Source organism: Cyprinus carpio, chromosome B22 (genome assembly GCF_018340385.1).
Source record: "Cyprinus carpio isolate SPL01 chromosome B22, ASM1834038v1, whole genome shotgun sequence".
In the NCBI taxonomy this organism is placed as follows: domain Eukaryota; kingdom Metazoa; phylum Chordata; class Actinopteri; order Cypriniformes; family Cyprinidae; genus Cyprinus; species Cyprinus carpio.
Genome location: NC_056618.1, coordinates 6,441,854 through 6,466,932, shown reverse-complemented (window position 1 = coordinate 6,466,932; position 25,079 = coordinate 6,441,854). Strand labels below are relative to the sequence as shown.

At 37.1% G+C, this 25,079-nt stretch overlaps 1 protein-coding gene across 4 annotated transcripts in view; it reads right to left on the bottom strand.

The window, feature by feature from the left end:
- Positions 1–25,079, bottom strand: part of LOC109056912 (acid-sensing ion channel 1B) — a 144,973-nt gene that overhangs the window by 10,901 nt on the left and 108,993 nt on the right. For 3 of the 4 annotated variants that reach the window (XM_042750003.1, XM_042750002.1, XM_042750000.1), the window contains 2 exons: positions 5,160–5,310; positions 1,999–2,126 (listed from right to left, as the gene is read on the bottom strand). In XM_042750003.1, the coding sequence (XP_042605937.1) occupies positions 1,999–2,126; positions 5,160–5,310 (279 nt within the window). Of the gene's footprint in view, positions 1–1,998; positions 2,127–5,159; positions 5,311–13,982; positions 15,047–25,079 lie in introns of those variants that run through there. The other variant, XM_042750001.1, reaches the window with a different exon arrangement.

Sequence of the window (25,079 nt, the reverse complement as noted above, 5' to 3'; positions counted from 1 at the left end):
TTTCATGATGTGGCCTTCATGAAAATTAAACATGGATTCTGAGAATCCTATAAATAAATAATATTCGTTCCAGACTGCAGGGTCGACCTCTGCGTCGGCCATTCGCTCTCATTTGAAAAGCAAATCATGTTTGTGGTTGTGGGAGACCAGTTTTTTTCTTGGGTGAATCTCACAAAGCTGTCCACATCATATCTCAGCCCAAAACCAAACAAAAAACAGGAAATTATATTTTGAGTGGTGAAAATGAAGTCTATTTTATAACCATGAGACTTTTCTGAATAGTGAAAATGAAGCCTATTTTTTTTTTTTTTTGCATTTTGACATTGTTCATTACTATCAAGCACATTTTCACCACATATTCTCGTTGCTAAAGTGTGAATGTCCAGTTATTCCCAATGATTTACGATTTAAATCAATATTAAAATCAGTTACTTCTACCATGATGAACGAATACTATATAAACCCTCTTTTGTGCAGAACTACTTTCTGCCACAGATTCAGATCTCAGTTTGAGAGTTTTAACAGCTGAGCCCAAGCCTCCATTACTAATTTAAAAAAGTCACTTTAGAACTAGTGATAAATTTTTGTTTAGTTATAGTGTTATTTAGTTGCTTCATTATTAATTTATTGTATTATTGTTTTATTATGTAGATGTATTTTGTATGGTATTGTCTTATTACCTGCATAACAGCATTCATTCTTCAGCTCAATCTCATATTCACAATAAAACATTAGTTTGAATGTCCGCTGAGGAAAGGACTTTGTCATCCTTTCATCTGTTAAGGCTGATTTATGATGAAAGAACTGCTCAGTGCATTTGTTGGCTGCGTCTTAGAGGGTGTTGTTGAAAGTAAAAATAACTTCCCTGTTTAAAACCCTGTTTCAGTCTCTTTCAATATAAAAATCTTTACTGCTGACTCACTCATAAAACAGTCTCGTAACTAATGTAACTAAAATCACCATTACTTACCTCAATACTAATATGAAATACTATTATTATTTATATAAATATTTATTGAATAAGAATATTTAATAAACAACAACAGCCATCATAAAAGTTGCTAGGCAAAGTAAAGGCAGCATTCATACAGCATTAATGTTACATAAAATATAATGGGATGAGATTTTGCTCTAAGCCAAAACTCTTTGCTCTGGAACAAATAATAAATTAATGAGACCAAAGACTGCCTGCTTGATTTACCCGAAACAAATTATATCTAAGGTTTAATGACTAGACATCAGAGCCAGCTGCAAATTCCAGAAGATCTGGCTCGGGAAAGGCTGCTCTCGGCAGGTTTATGAGTGCTGAACGACCAATCTCTGAAAACACTGAAGCAAATTTTCAAATACATGTTATCTTTATTAACAAACTGCATATTTAAAGTCTAAACAAGCACATTCGCACCTAAAAAAAACTACAGTATGTGACACAAAAACAGTATTTTTAAAATGACAGTGGATTTGGGTGTATGACATGACACTCGCCGTGAGAAATACCACAAGCGGAGCGATACAAACAGTGAAACTGTTCTGTTATCACTAAAATATCACAATCAGATTCAAGGACCTGAAAGAACTGTTATATAAATTACATGTATAGAAAATTAGATTTTTCGGCATTACACTGACGAGAATTCATGTTGAAAATGTGCTTCATTACATTTATTCATTTAGCAGACGCTTTTATCCAAAGCGACAAACAGTGCATTCAGGCTATACATTTTAGTTTTTTTACCAGTGTGTGTGTTCCCTGGGAATTGAACCCACGACCTTTTGCGCTACTAATGCAATGCTCTACCACTGAGCAACAGGAACACATTAGCATCAAAATAATGCCACAGTATCATTCAGAAATTTTGTTGTTAGTCCACATTAAAGCATTCAAAACATAAATCAAAACCTAGCACTTAGCCTAACAGACTGACACAATCGCAGTCCTGTACATTTTGAGATGAGTCCAGCACCACGAAATTTACAAAAAGAACAATGATTTGGTACCCGCTGTTCTTGGCAGGAGACGAACGTCTGGAAGCCTGGAGCCACTCCGAATCCCAGCTGATCGATGAAAGGCGGTTCATCCTGCGTGTGGATCTGGACTTTGATTCCCGCCTCGAAAGATGTCTCATCTGTGAGAGAGAAAAAGAGACGTGAAGACTGGGACATGTACTTAACGCAGGTGTCTCAGAAGAACAGATGATATCAGAACATATGGGCTGTGCTTTCAACTTACAGTATATCACAGTATCAACAGTCCCAAGTTGAACCCAAGAGTCTTTTTCATTGACAAAGTAAAAGAAGATCATGACAGTGGATGAAGAAAATGTGTTTTCTTCACAATGAGTGAAAATTGGTGCTTGTTCACCAATTTTCAAATAGGAGCAACCGTAATAACAGCCACTAATTAAACCAAATTAATCTCAATTAAGAACCCAAAAAACATGACTACAAAAACTTGCCCTGAAATACTTAACTTAAAGTGACTATAAGAATAAATCAATGCAATAATGCTACAAACAAGGTCAACTTTAAAGAAGAGATGACTAAATATTAGTTTTGCAGATATAACCAAAAACAATCAAACTTTGAAGTCAAAAATAAAATAAATAGTAAAAGTTTCTCCACCATGACAATAAAACTTTAAGTAAATGTGAATAGTTTTGTTGATAATTGTACACTAACACAAATACAAGCCTACCATCACCATTTTCTTTCTTTTTATGTTATCTTCCTACTTTCCCCCCAAGTCTCAGATAGGAATTAAGAATGTCCCGCCTCGAATATGAATACAAGTGGTGCATAAGACCATAACAACAAGTAATAATTGTGATAAAACATTGTGAATATTGAAACAAATAAGGGCGAGTTCAAACTTTTGGTTCTTAACAAGAGACATCTGCATGCATATTATATGCACAACACAAATTAGCAAACAGTACATACATTAAAAAAAAATACATACATAAACATTAAAAACAGCAACACTGACAGGAAGAGAGATTTTTATATACTAGTCTCAAGGCATTTCAAACAGTTTCACGTCTGTAATGTTTTGACATTTAGCCATGTGTCACCCTCAGACTGTAAACGGGAATAATCCTCCGGTTTTGAGCCGCGTCTCTACGGACAGCTAAGCAAACATCAGTGTTAGCACAGATTATAGACTGCGTTTGACACTACCCAGTGTCAGTTAAATACTTAAAATCAGTATATTACAGTCTAAACGCTGGCCTTCTTCCACAGCCTACTGGATTTTCATGTAGTCCACATGTGACACTACTAATGACTATTGTTACAAATGTAGTTCTTAAGCACATCCTCTTTGAGCACACAGAGGAGTTACGGATGTCTCCCACCTGCTTAATCACCATTTTCCCCTTTTAAACATCTGCTTAATGATAATTAACGCACAAACAGAACAACATGAGGGAAATGATACATCTGGCCACAGTATACAGGGATGAAAATCTGAGACCATGTTGAAAATCTGGGATGTTTTTTCCTTTAAACCTTTCATTTAAAGTCTTGCCAAAATATTCCAGCACTCTAGTTTTATGTTGTACCACTTTGGTATGTAATTCAGGGTAGGCAGGGCTTTATAACCCAGGGTTAAAAGTAATGCTAACCCCCTTTCGAAAGTGTGACACAGGGGTTAAAAAGATGTTAACCCAGGGTGAAAAGCCTTGGAGAGAAACAGTGCAGAGTTTCTGGAGGAGTCTGGCATTGTCAAGACTTTGAGACAGCTGCTCTGTAATTACAGAGAAATCCAGTCAGCTGTGGAAGAGATTTCAGGACAGCGTTCGCCCGAGTAACCAGAGTGCTGCTTGGAGAATGTGATTAGATATCGGAGACCTTTGAGAGCACCTGGTGTTTGGAGAAATTTGAAGGAGCGTGAGCAGAACTCCTCTGGAAATCACAGCATTATAAAAACAATCTGGGTAAATGTCGGGTGGTGACACAGGCAGGTGCACAGGGTTTCCTATCTACCCCCTCGCTCTTTTCAATTACAGAGGCATAGAGAGGTTAAACTGGTCCCACTGAGAGACAGACGCGAGTGAGCTTCACTTTCTGGACGTATCACATCACTTGTAATTGGGTTGCAGCTGTAACGTGTGTGCGTGTGTATTTGTCGTTTTCTGATCAGTAGGATATGGCCTGACATCACTTTCTGCATGTTGAGTGCTAAAAACTGATTGAACTTTACCGGAAAGGTCACAGACATTTTCTCCTCGCAGCATTCTGACCTTCTGCTGGCAAACATGTCCAATGGCTGCCGTTGTTGTTTACTGCAGTGATGTGCTTGTTCATTTTTTTAGGCTCGGTCTGATAAACTGTTGTTGTGAGTGTTGACCTGTTTTTTTATGGTGGTCTACAGCTATGCTCCAAAACCTAGTGAGCTCCCTATTTAGTTATGGTGGTCTACAGCTATGCTCCAAAAGGTTGTGTTATTTTTCTTATTTATTGTTTGGATTCATGGTTGGACTACAATAAGACCAGTGAAAAACCATTCAATATGGTGGATGAGCCAAGGCAAGCGGTTTAATCTAATAAAACTGATTTATTAGCCTATATGTGTGACATCAAACTGCATTAGAATCGATTAAGAGTTGAATTGAGCATTTCGAATCAGTTGCTATTTCAGTTAAGATGCTGCTAAGAAGTGTCTATGCCCGCTAGCAGTATTTTTTATGGATTTGAATTGTTTGTATTCCTTTGCGGTGAGCTTTGTGATATGAATGTTCATTTAACAATTCATTCACAGTCCATTCGGTTTAACCTGTTGATTAATATTAAAGACGGCGAACCAGTCTAGCAAACAGATTAATTCTAAACTAATCCCTCATAAGCAGATTACTGACATTTAGACGGATCAGGTCATCGGTGGAATCCCAAGAGTTTCTGCTTGAATCATATTAGTGTTGATTCATTTTAGGAATAAGGAGTGTAAAACTAGAGAGCTGCTGGATCAGGATCTGAAAAAGATGTTTCATTCCTCAGGAGACTGAACGAATCCAGCTAAATGCAATGCAAGTATCACTGCTTTAGGAGAAATAAAAACAGACACACATAAAGCAACTGTTCACATTCAGGCTGGTTAATATTATGGGACCTCATCTAAAACTGAGAAGACAGATGAGATTACTAGGGTTAATGAGACGTACCAGTCTCTCCCCACACAGGCAGATACTCGTCCTGCTGGATATCCAGCATCAGCTCCAGCCCATTTCCCATCCCTCCCTTCATGGTGATCAGCAGCGGCCGTCCATCCTGTCCAGAGTTGAAGGTGTAGCATTTTCCATAGCGTGTGAAGATCTGGAAGAAATAAAAAAAAGGGACTTTGAACTTTTTTTAAAATCTGAAAATTAAGATCGCACTATTATCACTTGTAGAAAGCAGGTGATAAAACAGAATTACATTTGAAGGTATATTTAAAGATTTTCTAGTGATCACTGCAACATTAATTCATCAAGTGATTATCAAATTATGCTAAATAATATATAATCTAGATATAATTAATCAAACAGAATATTTCTGTATGCCCTTTATAAATCTTAATAGAAATATCTCCTTGTATAAACACAAGCATATTCCTTAAAGTTCAAAGGTTCTTCTGAACAGGAATGACCCAGTTGCGCTTCCGGCTAAAATCAAAGTCTTTCAAATCAGGTTTCAGGAAATCATGTGATTAATTATAGAGCATCTCTAAGTCATGACGTGATCTACACTGGGGCAGAAGGGGCTCATCCAGCCAGTCTTAATTGAAACTCAACTAATGGAAATCTAATCAGATCACAGTCAACAGGATATGGAGAGCACGGCGCCTCAGAAACACAACTGCTTCTCACTGCAGGAGAACCTGATTACCATCACGGACAAATGAGAAAATTGTAAAGGAAATGAAAACGCTGCATCTTTAGAGAACTTAGTGACATTATAAAAATTGTAGTGGCTCCCCAGGGGATCACATCTCAGAAATAAATGCAACACGTGTCTGGATACAGACAGCCGTCTTTACCTCTTTCTCTTTGAGAGAGAAACCTTTCAATGCCAATGAAGGATGTGTCAGATATCAGTTGGCGTGTGATGAAATGCTGCAGACAGATGAATGGTTGATTCAGCCAATGCACATGTACTTATTCACAGATGGAGCGCAAAAAAAAAGAGATACAGATTCTGTTCTGAGACTGAACTGAGAATTTCTATAAGATTCTAGACATCCATTAGTCAACAACTTCCATTTTTACAACGTTTTAAAAAAATGCCAACACTGACGCATTTCAATGCGTTACACAGTAAAAGAATCAAGTTAGCATTTTATTTATTAGAATTTAAATTTACATTTATTTAATACTTATTTGAAAATTATTTACAAGCATTAGTCCACATTTAACACTTACAATTGATATTTTTTATATCAAAATGTTTAACCAAAAATGTTTAACCATGTCATTTAACCAAAGTGACAAATGCCACAAAAAACACAGAAAAGTCCGCAAGGCATAATTTATATATATATATATATATGGCAATGACCAAGTAAATCAAATGTTAATTCAATTAACTGCCCTGAAATTGTCTACTGATGCCAGCCAGCAGCCAGTCATTATTGATGAGACCTCATTGTTGTCCATGCCTTAAAACCTTGCATGCTGCAAACCTAAACAGCATTTTGGGGCATTAAAGAGTCATTTTTAACTTTCAAAAAGCACACAAGATGCCAAAAAGGAACATCCACTATAATGTTTCTAAAAGCTCTTGCCTCTTCCAGACAAACATATTTAAAAGCATCAGAATAATTGTTCCCTTTTGCCATTACCAACAATAAGTGCTCCAGAGCTGCTTCTGCTTCTAAACTACTCCTGATGAGATAACAGCGTCTAAAGCGTTTAGCAAACAGAAGCGAGGCTGTTGCCAAGACGAGAGAGTTGCTGTGGTAACCGTGGCAACACAGCGTAGTTGGCTAGGGTTGCATTGACCTTGGGACACAAGAGAGTCGATGCTAGTCTTTCTGAGAAACTTCACAATGAAGTCCCCTCAATGAGGCCATCGGTCCATTGAGCACAGATAACTGCATGTTATTTTGAAAGAACAGGCCTTCGCGAGGACCTTTGTGTGCTAACGGGCCAAAAATGAGTCAGGAACACACTGTATGTGCCTGACTGGAGTATTTTTCCAGTTATTTTGAGTACAGAAACACATTTGTTTATTTGTCTGCATTTATGAAATGGTGTACTTGTCTTGAAATACCTTGTGTTCGAGGTTTGAATACATTTCTAACCCATAAATGAGTGACAAATGACCAAACAATGCTATCTAATAATGAATTCAAAAAGAGCACTAAGGTGTGTTTAATTATTAGTGCCAAAGCTGGGCCACTGCGTGTCATCAAGCATCTTGTGTGCACCTCTGCTGCTTTAATACAAGAGAACTGCCTCCACTGGGGCTGAAGACATCAATAATACATTATCATTTCTGCCCTTTGTAACAGGACTTTTTGAAAAATGAAACGACTTTAAAACTTTCTGGCCGCTGAGGGGAGTTTGAAGGCGCGAGGCGCTCTGATCTCCCAGTAGGATGCTGTCAGTTGGCAGACTCTGTTCAGAGACTCAGCTGACTGGAAAAGAATCACAGGGGAGGAGCGGAGAACTTACAGCCTTAATCAGTGATTCCTTGAAAATAAAACCAGCCACGAGAACTTAAAAAAGCAATGAGAAATGGTCACATCTTCTTAAGACCTAGATAAATATTACGCAAACTGCATTAAATTCAAAATATGCATTCAGGGCCCAAAACTAACTTCTTTCCATATGTACCAACATTGAGTCAATTGAGAATATGTATTAAATAGTATTTTGTGATCATGAAACAGTATTATTTGTGCAAATGTGTTTGATATAAAGGAACATTGAACAATCATTTTACAGATTTTATTAATGTAGATTAAAGTCACTATTGCACACGTTTATATTAAACATTAGTATTTGAATAAATGAATCAAGATGACAAATGCTGCAATAGCTTTCTTCTTCTATAATAGTTTTCTGTTAGTTCATACATTGTGTTAAACTAATGTTTACTTTTTATATTAAACATTTTTGTTTGTTCATACATTGTGTTAAACTAATGTTTACATACTGATCCTCTTTCGCATCTCCTTGCATTTGAACAGACGATCCGTTCGGAACCGTGAGTTTTGTGATTCGTTGAACCACTACTAACCATTTTGTTTACCCTACAAAATACATATTTGGTACTTGGTGAATTTTGGACATTGGGTAATATCGCTGAAACACTTAATATATATATTAGCACATATCTAACAAAATGCATAAGCAATTATTGTAAAAGGTGAAACATGATCTGTCCCATTACAGGTGCCAGTTTTTAATATCCACTCCTAAAAACCAATATATTTATCAACACAGAATGGGGGTATAAATAGATGCGAAAGTCTATCATGAAATATGAAGAGTGCGGAAATGCTGACAGATGATTTTGAATTCCACACTGTTCTTTCGTGTGCGACCTGAGACATAAAAAAAGCTATTATTATTTATTTAATGCTTTTTCCTGCATGCCTGCAACTCCACAAAGCAATTTCACAATCCACCTTACGCAGCAGGGCTAGAAATAGAAGACGATACGTCACTATTAGCTTCCACTTCACCGTGATAGGAGGAAGACTGCTGAAGAAGACGTGGCTCCGGTGTCTCGCGAACGTGACAGATACACCCATCACTACCGATCAAGATCAGCATACTGACAGTAGCGCCTTCTGAAATGAATAATTCACTGAGACCCAAATGGCACCGTGCCGCCCGCTCGAGGGCTCCCCATGCACCATGGTGAACTCCTAGCAAGCTGAAGCCGTTTGTCAGAGTTGTCAATGGACTTTGATTGCAAAGCTTGCGTGTCTAATAAGCTGCAAAACTCACTGTCCGTTTTGCCGTGGCTGGTGGCTCCAGATGTACGATAGCTTTGCGCTGTCATGACGGATCAGATCAATGCTGCCGAACTGGAAAACGATGAAATTATACAAGAACACTGAAGCCAAAGTCAAGTTGAACATGTCGCCTGCTTTCCTGATCCACATATGGCTTAATTAGTGAAAATGCATTCTGCTCAATTTGCATGAATGATAGATTTGTGTGAGGGACAGACCAAAATGTAAACGGAAAAGGAATTAAATAATCATTTATGGTTATCATATGTGACCCTGGATCACAAAACCAGTCTTAAGTCACTGGGATATATTTTTTAGCAAAAGCCAAAAAAACATTGAGCAAAATTATTGATTTTTATTTTATGCCAAAAATCATTAGGATATTAAGTAGATCATGTTCCATGAAGATATTTTGTAAATTTCCTACCAAAAATATATAAAAACGTAATTTTTGATTAGTAATATGCATCGTTAAGCATTCATTTAGATATCTTCAAAGGTGATTTTCTCAGTATTTAGATTTTTTTGCACCCTCAGATTCCAGATTTTCAAATAGTTGTATCTTGGCCTAATAAACCATACATCAATGGAAAGCTTATTTATTCAGCTTTTAGATGATGTATACATCTCAATTTCGAAAACCTGACACTTAAGACTGGTTTTGTGGTCCAGGGTCACATATGGCACACAACCCCATCTTAAAACTTTAAAAGACTTGGAATATATTGCAAAAGACGTATAGACTACTTGTATGGTGTATGTTTTTTGTGATTTTGGGGATTTTGAGAGTCATTAGATTAAGTGAGTGTTTTGATTTTTTTATTTTATGTTTGTTATATTATTTAAAAAGTTAAGGCTTCAGTAAGAAGAGCCTGTGGTCTCCTGGTAGCTGTGTGTGTGTGTTTGATCTCAAAGGATAAACTGAGAAATTCACTGGATTTTAAGAAGAGCCTGTGGTCTCTCAAAGGATAAACTTTGAGATTTTGTGGTGAGTGTGTCAGGTTTGAGAGGTCGGTAGCGATCAATACTGGCACAAAGATGGCCACAGGGTGTGCCTCAACTCGACTCGGCCACAAAAATCAATATTGGTCCCTCTATTGACAGCAAGTCACACATATACAGCAGACTCACTGATGTAATGGAGAGGTAATATGGCCGATTTAAGACCACCAGGCCTGCTAAAGGGGTTACGATTTATCTGTCGGTGGCCTGTTTGTGGACAGGAATACAGGCTCCAATCTCTCAATGTCGTCTCCGCTCAACCGCTCAAATATGTCCACACTGGATTCCAGCCTTTTGAGCCAGTAAAGGCTCATTGATTCTCAATATGATCCAATCTATCTACAGCAGACAAGTAGCTTTTTCCTTGAGATGTCCATCCTCATTCAAATTCTCTTTCATTTGAAACAACTTAGAAAATAGTTTTTATATTAAAAATTCAACTGAAGACATGTCAGAAAATATGAGGAAGAGTGAACACTATAAATGATTCAGGAAATGGACTACTGTACGTAATAATTTAAAGACACCTTATGTAATTTCTGTACCATGCTTCATCTCAAGGTAGATACATCAATAAAGGAATACATAGGATGACATTATAAATGTATAATTTTTATTTGTTTTTTTTATGTTTTAGTGTTTATAAGTTTTACGTTTATAATAATATTTTATTATTGAATTTCCATAACTTTTCCAGTTATTTTTGTCAAGTAAGTGTAAAATCTAAATGCAACAAAACTAAAATACTCAAAATCCATCAAACTCATCTACAGCCCCTTCCTACCAAGAGTGTTCACTTAAACAGAGTACCAAACTGTTCAAAAAATACATTTTCCTTTTACTTAGAGAAGAAATGCAGAGTGGTTGAGAACTGGGTTAGCATAATTACAGTTTACTTCAAGCTCGACTGACGCTTCTATCTCAAACTCCATTGTTCTGATGGTACAAGATAGATGCTATTTAAATAAAAGCGTATCTGTATAGACCCTTGAGATTGACTTAGCTTCTTTCTGCTTATGCAAAGGTGGTGCAATTGAATTAGACAAAGTGACTCTGCTCATGTGTGAACGGGGGATAGAAAAAGTGGAATTACAGAGAAAGTGTTGGGTGTCTACATGGTAGATGTGTGTATTGACTAAACAGAAACAAGCCCACAGGGAAAGTGACCTTCTACCACAGTAGCTGCATTGATGCTGAACTACAAATCAAGTCAAAATGCTTCAAGCCCAACAGCCAAATGATTCATGCTGAACACCAGCAATTTCCCTAAAAAAAATAATGCAAGACGAAGTGTTAAAAAGAAACGAGTCATATAAATCCAGTCATAATTTTCCCAATACACACCTTGACATTTTTTCTTCTATACTCCCATAGTAGCAATGCAATTATTATGCAGAATGGAGAATAAAGACATTCACAGGGCATTGCCCTCGACAAAATGACGGATCATAATTTCTACGGCAAATGCAACGCAGTGCATACATTTAGCTAAATTACGTGAGACCAGGACGCGAGGAGATTGCAGATAAGGCTGTTGGGATGCTGAGCGACTCGTGATGCAATATATCAAGTTCAGTATCCCAGGAGTCACATTGCTGAATGTGTTCAACATGACATTAAACTGGCATAGTGTTTGTTTACTGACATAAATATAATTACCCAAAGCGATCTTAAAGCCAAGAAGTCATCTAGATAAATGGGGTCAAGACTAAGGCCATTTAAGTGCAGCAGCATGATAAAGAGTGCGATGATATATATTTTATACATTGTCACATTACCTTTTTTTATGTATAATCCAACAATTGGTTTAAAAAAAGAAAAGTGATTTAATTCAAAATAGTTATTTTGTATTTTGGATCTGGCAGTCTGATCTGGAGATGTTTAAAGGGGTCATATGATGTTGCTAAAAAGAACATTATTTTGTGTATTTGGTGTAATGCAATGTGTTCATGCGGTTTAAGGTTCAAAAAACACATTATTTTCCACATACTGTACATTATTGTTTCTCCCTATGCCCCGCCTTCTGAAAAACGCCGATTTTTACAAAGCTCATCGGTCTGAAAAGTGAGGTGTGCTCTGATTGGCCAGCTATCCAGTGTGTTGTGATTGGCTGAATACCTCAAGCGTGTGACGGAAATGTTACGTGCCTTGTCATACTTCGATGTGTGTCCTGGTCAGACAAGACAAAAACAATAAACTCATTACAAACGAGCCATTTGACATAATAACGGATTATAATGACTTATACTATGTTTTTACGCATTGCATTGCGCCGCAAAGCGTAAACAAAACCATGTCTGCATTTGTGATCAGAGAAACGACAAACAACAAGCTCTTCTCTACACCAGCGGTTCTCAATTCCAGTCCTCGTGCCCCCCAGCTCTGCATATTTTGCATGTCTCCCTTTGTTAACAGAACTGATTCAGATAATCAGCTCGTTAGAAGTGAGCTACGTGCATGAACTGTGTTCCCATTGACATGGTCCCTACACAGTGTTCACTGCTCCCTACTCCCTGAGCAGGGGAAATCTGCTGAAGTTTACTTCACTTCGGAACATTTATTCATGGATTTGCGCTGCGCAACGTGTTCACACACAGACAAATGTGACATCACATACCTCTGTAAATAAATACAATTTAAATTCACGTCTTGCTTACTTCAATGCACTTTGAATGGAACATGTGCGTTTCGCTTTGAACTGGAATCATGGCGGAATATCCTGTGATGTCCACTTCGCAGGGCACTTACATTTGAATAGAACAGAAGTCTGAAGCCATAAGAGAAACATACCAAATGTGCAGAGCGGGGGGGCGCGAGGACTGGAATTGAGAACCGCTGCTCTACACTGCTCAAAACTCACGTTTGGATCTTCAGTGGCAAATCTTTTACATATGTAAACGTACTTACAGTCTGTGAGTCAGAAGCGCCGGCACTGTAGTCTTGTGCTGCACACTAAATATTTGGTTTTAACTGTTCTGGGACAGTGTTGAAATACAACTTAACCACTGATTTCTAGTTGTGTCCTCTTTTGGAAGACCAAACAAAGTATTTTTGCTTTCACAACTAAACAGGGTCTCGACAAACATGGCGCTGGTGGCAACATCAAGAATCTAAGGTTATGCCTCCTTTCTTTGCGTGAACATTTGGGCGGTGTTATGCAAATCTGACATAGAGATGTAGGAACGTGTTAAAACAAGCCATTTTAGGGGGGTGTGGTTGACTCTTAACTTTTTATAAAGATTATCTCTTTGTGACTTTACAGATCTTCTTTATGCACCAAGAGCTTGTAACACTCCAAAGAGAAAGGAAAACTTGAAATCACATCATATGACCCCTTTAAAAAAATGAAAATTGAGTTAATTTATTTCAAAATAGTTATTTTGAATCTGGCAGTCTGATCTGGAGATGTTTAAAATGCAGTCAATAGAGCTATCCTGTTCATTTGTCTCACTGGAAATTAAAAGGTCAAGTGCATTACATTGTGTGATGCATTATTCAGTACAGTGTGCTCTTGCATACTGCACATTTGTATAAATGTAAATTTCACATTCTGTGTGAAGCACATGTGTTATATACTGCAAACGGTAACAACAGTATTTGTGGACCAATCCCAACGGTTTCACATACTATTTTTAAAAGTAGTAGGCAATATTCAGTGTATACTGTACATAATTTAAGTCAATGCAGAGTCAAAAAGAGGGATATTAAATTGCGACTGAAAATACTTGCAGTTAATTATTCATATTGGAAATGGAAGGTGAAGAAGCAGTGCGTTGTGGGATAGAGTATTCCACACAGTATCAGCATATAAATGCACATACTTTTAAAGTTAGCATTAAATTAGAAAAAACCGTTCAAATGTGTATGGTGCACTGATGACACATTTGCATACTGCAGTAGTATGGCACTACACTATGGCAAACAAAGAGTAACTTATAATTAAAGAAGTGCAAAAGAGAAATTGTCATCTCGATTATCATAATGATACAAAAATTCTTGCATCGTGTGTTATCGTGCAGTTAAATGTACACAAACTCACGGTGCTAAAGTTACGCGGTCCGCACATCTGCCCTTGAAATCGACAATAAAGCAACATCTCCTCAAGCTGATGCCCCAGACGGTCCAATAACTGCCTCATGGAGGGCTGAGAGTCCCGAGGAGGGGGCAGAAAGTGGTTGAAGTCCAGTATGCGATAGAAAGGTGACCAGGGAGGCTCATTATTAGTTCCGTCAATGTGCGATATAAGTGCTTCTCGAACCGCGGGGGACACCTGCCAGTTTTTCCCGAAGAGACCAAGCCACCGTCCCGCGCTGAAGATGTCCGGTTTCTTCATACGACGCGGCAGTAAGATGTTCTGGTTGCAAATCGTCACGGCGGGAAATACGAGGCGTTTGGCGTAAACCATTTGCGCCTTGGTGTACACCGGCGACGAGAGCAGGTACCGAACCCGGTTAGAGGACCAAGTGAAAAGCAGCGCTAGCGCCGTCAGGAACGCCAGCAGCCACGCGACTCTGCGCGGGTACGAGCCGCTCAGAAAGACGTGTCTCACTCCGTGAAAGGTCGTGTGCTTCAAGAAAAGCTTTCCAGCTTCCTTTAGTGATCCTTCAGTGCGTTGTTTCGGTGCGGCGTCGCCTTGGCACATCTTGGAGTAGATCTGAGTCCTCTGACGCGCAGTTTTATCTCGGAAGAAGCCCGTTAAACGCTCCAACGCTCCCCAAAACGAATAAACATCGCGCGTTTCTGTTCCTGAGGGGTTTTAGGTGTGGAATAAATCTGCAGCTTCACCAAAACAGGTTGAAGTACAGTGCTGTAGTAAATAAGGACAGTAAAATATTATATCTCCAGATTTCCTCTCAGGGAAGCGAAATATAGCCGGTATAAAAGTCTCAACTGTTGCCAGAAACGCACATCTCGCCACATTTTCTTCGCATCACGCACTCGAGCGGTCCTATGTCATACAGTAAATCTGTTATGCACTTTAAAGTTCAATTTTCATAAATTCAGTCGAAGTGATTCACAGCTCGTTTCAGCAACAGCGCGCGCTTCATCGCCTCCGCGCGCTCTCAGCTCTGTTGCTCTGTGAGCGCGCTCAATTTCTGCTGCCTGTTACTTCACTGAACTTTCTTATTGCTTTGATTAAATGCTATTTTTTATTTTATTTGACGAAGACGCCTTGCTGTAATAATTAACTGTTATGAACTATTTGAGTGATTTATTTTGAGCTCAATAACATAAGATGTCAGATTAAAATTGTCACATTTGTATCTAAATTTAGTTTATGCATTCATATAGGCTAGATACAATATGTAGGCCTATATGAAATATAACTATATATTTCAATTCAAATGTATCACTAGGTCATTCTGAAAATAAACATGCATTCGAAATCTTAAATAGCAGCTGGCAGTTTTTTCTTTGAACGAGTTGTGTGTACAGTGAGTCTGTTAATGCAAGCAGCAGCCAATCATCAAAAACAGCGTCTATCACAAGAACACTCATGTTGACGTCAGCATATTCACACTACTATGGTGCTTTTTTACATCAATATAAAGGTTCAGTTTTTAATTGCCGGTTGTGCAATGCATCATTCAGACCAATAATTACACTCTCCATCCCTGTTAGACTCTAAGTGGGCATGTCCTTAAGCTCAGGCTGTTAGTCAAGCAGGGAAAATGGGCATGGTGCCCGCAGGTCATGGCCCACTTACCTTAACAATGTGTTCAAAGTCAATAACCCTCTTTTTTCACTGGCAGGCTCTGAGAAGCCTCACAAAGGCTCTTGTCCAAATGTGTACATAACAGAGGACGGTACCGACGAGAATGCTGTGCCAAAATAAACCTGTAAACACCCGGATGTGTTCAGTCTTATCTAAAGCAAATGCTTGTGGGTGGATCTGTGGACATTCAAGCACTGTGTGTGTCCTTGTCGTTATCTAATCATCTGTTTTACTGAGAAAAAATACGCAAGGAGCTATGAATGTCACAAAGAAATTACAGTGGAGGTGTTACGATTCACATTTGGCATTTAATTTCAAAGTCACATCAAATACGTGCCAAGAAGAGCTATTTAATGTTAAAGAGAATTTGAGGCTGACGAAACAATTAAAACGTTATTTTCAGAGAGAACAGATCATGATGTATGCTATCTTAAATGCTATTTTAACTGTAGTGGCACACAAATGACGTTTCTTGGGAAGGAGTACAAGATTTGTTCTGGCACCTATAAAAAGAACACTTGCATTAAGTAATAATTTTGTATTCTATGTGTATTTGTTTTAGGTTACCTGCATACTAATTTGTATTAGATTCGCAATATATTTTTTATAATTGAAAATTATATTTATTTATTTAAGATTTAGCATTAGGTTTTAAAAACATAGGGAAAATAAATTTGTGATGAAGCAAATCTTTTTTGTGGCTTTCAGAGCTCAGGCAGAAGGAATAGCAATGATTTTTCAATCTTTTCATATTTTGGAGGAGTGTGATGTTGGCATGGGACCCCAGTGGCTGTTCATCACTGCACACCCACATGTTCAACAGTCACAGACGCTTTTTTACAAGCGTCTTCATCAAAGAGGATGTGGCTCCGCTGTGGGGACAATCACACGCTGAGCTACATCGACACCCAGATGAAGACGCAAATTAGTATTCAGCAAAACATGGTCTGCAGCTTGCCGCCAGAGATCAATTTATTACGAACTCAGAATGAATTCAAGCATTTGAATTCATTTTTGGGGGAAAATAACTCCACGTGGTTTGCTGCTGTAGAGGAACGATGTATTCTTTTTGATGCTGAAGGGGGCTAAAAGATTGGAAAACATTTCATCATATTGGTGAGGATCGAAAAATATCTAAAAGGGTTGGTGCAAGTTCTTTGGAAGATAAATAATAAGCTAAATTTTTTTTAAAACTTATTTTTATATATATATATATATATATATATATATATATATATACCATATATATGTTCACAGCTTCTTAAATGGACATGCACTGCTCTTTTGTAAGAAAGGGTAAACATCCCCTTTTGGCCTGAAATAAAAAGCAGTGCTTTCAATTGTGTATAAAATGGTTCAGTGCTCTAAGGCCCAAAGTGAACCTTCTATAATGGCTGAAAGGCAACCAAATGACCCATAAGAGTTGCATTCTTTACACAACATTACACTGGGATGCAAAACAAGACATTTTAACACTAAAAAAAAAAAAAACAACAAGAGAAGGTCTGTCTTGGTACAAATCAGAACATATGTTAAAAACGGTACCATACAGTACATTGCAGAAATTGTAAGTTCAAAGTAATGCCAATCAAGTTACGGTATTAATCTGCTAGCTGAGTTATAGTCACCTCTAGCAGATGACCAGTGGGTTTAGGAAGAGCCTCGAAGAGCAAAACCATGACAGAGCCACAACTGAGATTGCATTTTATGGGGAAAATTGTTTGCAGCCCAAAATAGCCTTGATGGGGTCTAGTGGTTTATTTCACGGTGAACAAAGGGAAAACAGAAAGCACAACAGCAATGCAGCTTCTTCCATTTGGGAATGAAATGGCAAACATTACAATGATAGCTCATTGATTTCTCCAGCAAAAGTAAGGCACTTCTTGCCTAAATAAAAGCCGCTGTACTTCTTGAGGGAAACTGAATTTGATGAAGTTTGATTTCTTCATCTTTTGAAATGCAACTTTAATTTTCCATCCCACAATGGAGTCTGTTCAAGTTTGTCTTTCGCTGACTTCAATCTTTCATTCCAAACAAATAGACACAAATGAGTCAATAGTTGTTATACTGCAAGAATACAGATCTAGAATTTTTTTGAGTGATAGCAGTTTGATGAGAATTGAATATTGAATTTTGTTGGAATATTTGGTAAATCTGATCCCAAATCCAGATATCTTTGAAATCTCATCCTAAACTCTACTTATTCATTATTATATATTGCAAGAATCATTTTTCATGAAATGAAGTGCTATCTATGAGAAATAATTGAGATTTTAAAAGAGATCCCATTTACAAATTAACCAAGTAAATTACACATTTAAATAACAGATTCTGCCAGACACTGTAAACTAGTATCACAGCTGGTTTGACGGTCCCGCTCTTATGTAACGTTCTGCATACTAAACCCAGTCCTCAGTACCCTACTAGTGTATGCTTTAGTGATCTGGAAAGCTGCCGATATCAGCACCCAGGCTGATGCCAAGTGTCCTCTGCGGAGACTCTGCAGCTGTGCACGGAGACGACTCTCACATCCAAAAAAAGAGACAATTTAGTTCAGATGATGGCAGAGGAGCTTCAGTTTTATGGAAAGAATGGTATACGAGAGGAGAAAGAGAATGAAGGAAAAGAAATAAAATGCTAGACAATGCGGCAGTGGATGAAAGGACAGAATAAATCATGGACAAAGCCAGAAACAGAAAACATGAGTGAGAGAGAGAGAGAGACTGTTTCTCTAAACCTAATGAGCTGCGCTGTACGTTTATCAGGAAACCTAAAGAATGTGATTCATATCTAAATATATTTAATCAGGGGAAAGAATGGTTATGACATTTGAATCAAGTGAACAAATACAAGAGAAATTATCAAAGCGTGCCAGTTCAGAAAGATACTGTTTGAATCAGGAAATAAAATGTTCAAGATGTTTGATTCAACAGAGAACACATTCAAATCAGGAGAAACAATATTTTAAGATGTTTAAATAGAAAAAATATTGAAAGGAACATTAAAAACATTTTAAGATAAAAACAAATGTTCATGATATTTGAATTAGGAGATAGAAATTGTAGGTTTAAGTATGTTTAAAACATTCATAATGAGATACATTTTCACTTAACGTTCAAATTGAAAAGACACTGGAAAAGGCTCTAATAAACGGAGATAATGATCAAATGGCTGAATTTGGAGAAAAGAACATTCAAAACTGCTAAAGAATGTTCAAGATCTGGAAATTCTAATTATTAGAAAAATAGTTTTAAATGCTTAAAACAGGAGATAAAAAAACAACAACTGAATAAATGGAATGTTCAAAACCTTTGAAATGAAAAGCAGAATGTTCCAATTCTATAACTGATAGGACATTCAAAACGTCTGATTTACAGAGAAAGGATTTGTAACACGTTTGAACAGAGAAAGATGAATGTTCGAAACAATGACAGAGATTGTTCAAAACATTCAAAACAAGAGAAATAATGTTCAAGTAGAGAACAAAAGCTGCACAATGGTGCCTAACTAGGTTAGGACGATTATGGTGATTGCAATATCAAAAAAAAATTGTCTGGTGAAGTATCTGACTAACTTCTGAAGCAATCTAACATTTTGAAAGGAACCCAACATTAGGAATGCATATATGATCCCTAAATCTCATAAAACTGAAAAGGTCTGAAAAATCCAGAGTTAGAAAGAAACAAGGAAAAAGCATCACTGCGAGCGAATCTGTGTGTTAGTGAGGCGCTTCTGATGAATGACTCTCAAGCAGCTTGAACTGATTCGCATAGGTCAGCTGCTCTCACTCACTGCCGATATGAATCTTGTTCACATGACCAACCTTAAAAACAAGCAGCAGTAACTCATGCACGAGTAAAGAAACATCTCCAGAAACAATCTCTGCAATAAATAACACTGTCACTCTCCCAGAATTCCCTGAGAGCCTCTTAAAGATAAACAGCTGCTTCTAACGCACAGATCTGCGTCAACCTCGCTACAGGTCAGAATTCCCAGCAGTCTGTGTTGTCAGTTTTTCAGAGCAGCGGGACATCAAAGTCTTGCCCCCAGATGCAATAATCTCTGTCGGTGCCATGCTTACATTTAAACTCAATTTTATTTTTAGAGTTTTTCACCTCAGGTGACCGTGAATATCAGCAATTTCTGCCGTCTTCTCTTGTGCCCCACCAGGAGTTATTTAAGTTTGTTTGATCTCAAAATTGTCTTTGAATTAGGACTATATAATGGGGCCTGGTTCATTTCCAAAGTCACGCCGAAGGTTGCTCAGGTCTCTCTTCTGTTACAGCAAGGCGAACACTAATAGAAATGAAGCTCAAGTCAGACTTTGAAGTTAAAACCAAAAACATATTTCATCAAAACTGAATGACTAAACGAGAAGGTTTTGTAGATGTCACTTTATAGTATTCACAGTGGATGAACTTGGACGTTGTAATGTCAAATAACATCAAGCCTTAAGCATCAACCTCATTCAACTCAACATGAATGATCACATTAAAAGAGAATCGTTCACGGTTGTTGCTCATAAGGACAGATCAGCTTTACAGATGCAGTTTAAAAATATAACGGTGCAATTAAATAATGTTTCAAGGTCATATTTAAAAAAAATACGATAAAGATAGTTTGCATCAAGACTACAATTATTTAGTCTTGATATATAGATTCAATATGATCTATATCAGATATGTGACCTTGGACCACAAAACAAGTCTTAAGTCACTGGGGTATATTTGTAGCAAATATGTATGGGTCAAAATAATTGATTTTTCTTTTATGCCAAAAATCATTAGGATATTAAGTAAAGACCATGTTCCATGAAGATATTTTGTAAATTTACTACTGTAGATATACTGTATCAAAACTTAATTTTTGATTAGTAATATGCATTGCTAACAACTTCTTTTGGACAACTTTAAAGGCGATTTTCTCAATATTTAGATTTTATTTGCACCCTCAGATTCCAGATTTTCAAATAGTTGTATCTCAGCCAAATATTGTCCTATAATAACAAACCATACATCAATTGAAAGCTTATTTATTCAGCAGATGACAATTGACTGGTTTTGTGGTCCAGAGTCACATATAATTTCTTGTTTTCCTCTTTTGATTTTAGGAGAAATATGAGCCAGACACATTCTTGACAGAATTTGTGCTATCCACCCATCAACACAAGCCATGACACATTCTTGACAGAATTTGTGCTATTCACCCATCAACACAAGCCATCTACCAGGTACACCTGCTATGTGTGATGAGTGGTGTGTGTGTGTGTGTCCAAGTGTGTGTTAATACGGCTCCAGGTGTGTGTGTCATCTGTGTGTGTGTGTGTGTGTGTATGTGTGTGTGGAGGGAAAGCGGATAACAGCAGTTGTCAGAAACATACAGAGCAAGAGTAATGAGGCAAGACGTATCGACTTCACCCTGCAGGAAACACACACTTGTGTGTATTTGTATGTGTGGCTGATAGACTTCAGCACCTGCTTGACTTCATATCCGAATCACTTCCGTCACTGATCCTGTTCACATCCAACCAACAGCCCTTTGAATTTCATTTCACTCCAGCATTTTACTGAAAACTTTTTTTTTCTTCAGAATGTCTGCTACACTACACAGCTGAGCTCATTAAATAGAATCATGATAACACTTTAGTACAGGGACCAATTCTCACTATTAACTAGTTGTTTATTAGCATGCCTATTTATAACATATTGGCTGTTTATTAGTACTTATAAAGCACATATTCTGCATGACCATATTCTACATCCCTTATCCTAACCAGTTCCTCAACTTAACAAATACCTTACTAACTAAACTATTAATAACCAGCATAATTAGGAGTTTATTGAAACAAGAGCTGGAGTTAATGGTTTGTTAATGGAGAGGACTGGACCTTATTAAATAAAGTCTGACGAGAATCGTTTTAATACAGTGTTACAAACAGATCAGCCAGTGGTTAATGAGTCCGGCTTGAGCTTCTTAAATAAACTAAATGTAGTAAAATAAATAAATAAATAAAATATGAAATATATATATAGTTCTTCAAGGCCCTTCACATAGTAAATTACATCAGAGTACACAAAATGAAAATAAAACAAGCACATAACATAAATGAACAAACACAATATATACTGTATATATGAATAAAAAAAAATCTATCAATAAATGATACACTAGTTCTTGAAAGTCTAATTCAGCACACAAAAAAGTGCTAAATTTCTATGAGAAAATTCATAAGTTCCAGTTATTTCACAGACAAACAGAATCAAGTTTATTTACTACTCAAAAAAAAAAACTGCTAAAATGTCTCAAAAGAGCTATGAAAACTATAAAATCAATAAACTGTCAAATGACTAGTTCTGGTTCCTTTCAAAAAGTCTCCTAGCGGATTCATATCTTGTAACTTGTGCGCTGAGATCTCAGAAAGGCAATCTTGTGAGTGCTTTCCATTTCTGTGGAAAGCAATCCACATCAGAAAACTACTTCAGCACGCCCCTTAAGCAAGTATACAAACATAAACAAGTAGGAAAACACATCTATACATGAACACACGCTTCTCTGGCCTTTAACGTATAATCAGACTCCTGAAAGCACTCAGATACTACAATTCAAGCCTCTCTGGCTCTCTACAATTGATCTGAGCTGCAGATCTTTGTTTATCTGTCTCAGTTAGAAGCGGGTGAAAGGTGAGTTTAAAAAAAAAAACATGAATGCTTTCACATCCTCAACCCAAACACCACAAATTCTACCTTTTCAGATGGCTTCTGGATATTCTTTACTCAATATGACGGATGAAAACATTAAAAAGCCATTAGTGATTAAGTAACGAGCCAGTTAGCCATGATAAGTGCTTATTGGCACATTTCGGTGTCAGGTCTGGCCCATGTTTCACACTCCTCCTAATTAGAGACATTTATGGGATTTTCACCCTCTTTACCCCATTTCACTGGGGTCACTTCATTTTTAGAGCCCATTTTTTACTTTTCAATATTTTGGCCCATATTTTAACATGCATTTATGTGCAGAATCTCTAGTATGAATCTCATTAAGTTTTACATTTTACATTTATTTTAAAATAATAACTCATGGCAGTAACAATTTATACAATATATTTTATTTGTGGACTTATGTTCAGCTTTTATTTTTAATAGTTGACTTTATTTTAAAATAATAACTCATGGCAGTAACAATTTATACAATATATTTGATTTGTCTATGTAAATGGTCACAGACACAGATATCGAAGTGTTATAGTTTACTTTTTTTAATTAGTCTTCCTATTACTGCCAGCTGTATATTCAGACTGATTCGCTAAAAATGTGCACAAACACAAGATCATGTTTTCAGTACCACTCAAACCAACATGGGCTCACACTGACTGTGATTCAATCAACTAACAGCTGGGAAAAATGTCAACACTTTTTAAAATATACATGTATTGTGTTGCTGTATTTTTGTACTACCCCCCCCCCCCCTTTCAATCCTTTCACTATTTTTTTCCCCGCTTTTCACCTTAATGACTTACGAACACTTAATTGAGATATGGATATGAATAAGATCTCTAACGAATATCTGGAAGCATCTGAATGTCACTGGAAAGCTTTCTCACGCATTTACACACCCCTAAAGGACGTCATAGCATGCTATGTGTAGGTTAATTGTTGATTGTCTTGGAGATAATGCGGCACATCCGTCACTGAAATAAGTCATCCGGTGTCTCTGCTTTCCCTCGTGGCAGGTGTGAAAACACACAGTAAATCAAAGCTCTCAGTGGCGTCTGCACACACACGTGGGAGGGCCGTCATCAGTTTTCTAAGATCCACATCTCACTCAAGACCCTGAGAACACAATGTGCGTTGCTGTTGGCGATGGAGATCATCTGTACACCTCCGGCTTTACTGCGGTAAACAAAGCAGAGGTGCATTTTTCACAGCACTATTCTGAACAAGATAAGCGTGGGCAATAAACTCGCAGAAAGGAACTTTTTACAAATTGTTTTTGTGCTGCAGACTGACTGTATGAAGTCTCGACTCATCTGAACCACATTCTGTTGCACTTGAACTTTGAAATATCTCGTGAAAATACCAAGGAAGAGCACCTGAAAGGACCGGAATGTCTCTTCTATAAATCACTGAGCAGCAAAAAGAAAGTCTTCATTTTCATTGCCTGTTTGTCACTCAATATAATTTATTTTTGTAAGCATCAAGGTATTTAATAAGAAATAATGTGGGGGCTATGATATATTCATATATATTTAATATAGAAATATCAATATTTATATTAAACTTAAATGGTGTACTAGAACTAGACATATAAAAAAAATTGAAAATGAAAGTTGTTTTAGAGAGTTCCTACAAATTACAGCACATTTTTTTTTTTTTTACAACAGACATATTTTTCTTTACAATAAAATGCAGTAGGGAATCAGGCAATATAAAACCAGAAATAATATTAAGAAAGTAAATGGACTCATTTCATGTTGACTTCAATATGCTGTCAACTTCCAAATTCAATCTCCATCCAACAATAAAGTGTTTTTTCTGTGGCAGTCTTGAGCCAATGCAATACTTTAAATTCATTTTATTGGGCTGCACAATTTTATAAAACAAATTAACTTGATTCTTTCTTTTGTAACTGTGCATGCATTGTTGTGATGAAGTTCAGCACTCAATGGACTTAGAGTCTTTAGTCTGTTGAGAACGTGTAATTTTTAGTGTTCTGGCGCCCTCTAGTGTTCAGACAGCAACAGTGAGATCAGATGCATTCACAAAAACTCTGACATTAAAAGAGACTCATGAAACAGTGAGATCAGATGCATTCATTAGCGTTGTTTAGTGCAGCATCGCTATCACTATTCTTCACATAAAGAGACTCATTTAAACAAAGCAATAATCCTAAATATAAAGTTTTGACATGTAACTTGGCACCTAGCCACCATCTATAACACCTTAGCAACAATCTTTGTAACCACCCTGAACACCCGCACCTGGAAACCTCCCAGAACATCGTAGCAACCACAAAGCAACAATTGGGAGACACTCAAATAACTGCATAGCAACATCTTGCAACCCCTAAATATTATGTATTAAATATGTATTAGAAAAGTTTTTCAGCTGCACACAACCTTTTTAAATAATAAAGGGTTTTATTTTCGTAATTTAAAGGCTAATTATTATGTCGCATGACATATTGCTATACAGCATTCATTCAATGAATCTGGAAATAATGCAGTTAACGTGATTAATTTTTTTGTTTTTTAAATTGATCGATAGTCTTATTTTATTCATGAAGTCTTTAAAGAAAGAATTTTTCAAGTCTAGACATACACGCCAACAAAGCCTTCGGTCAAAACGCTGGGACCTTTCAGTGCGATCGTTGTCATCATCGTTAAATGGCTGTGCAATGAATTAGCATTTCCCGAAATGC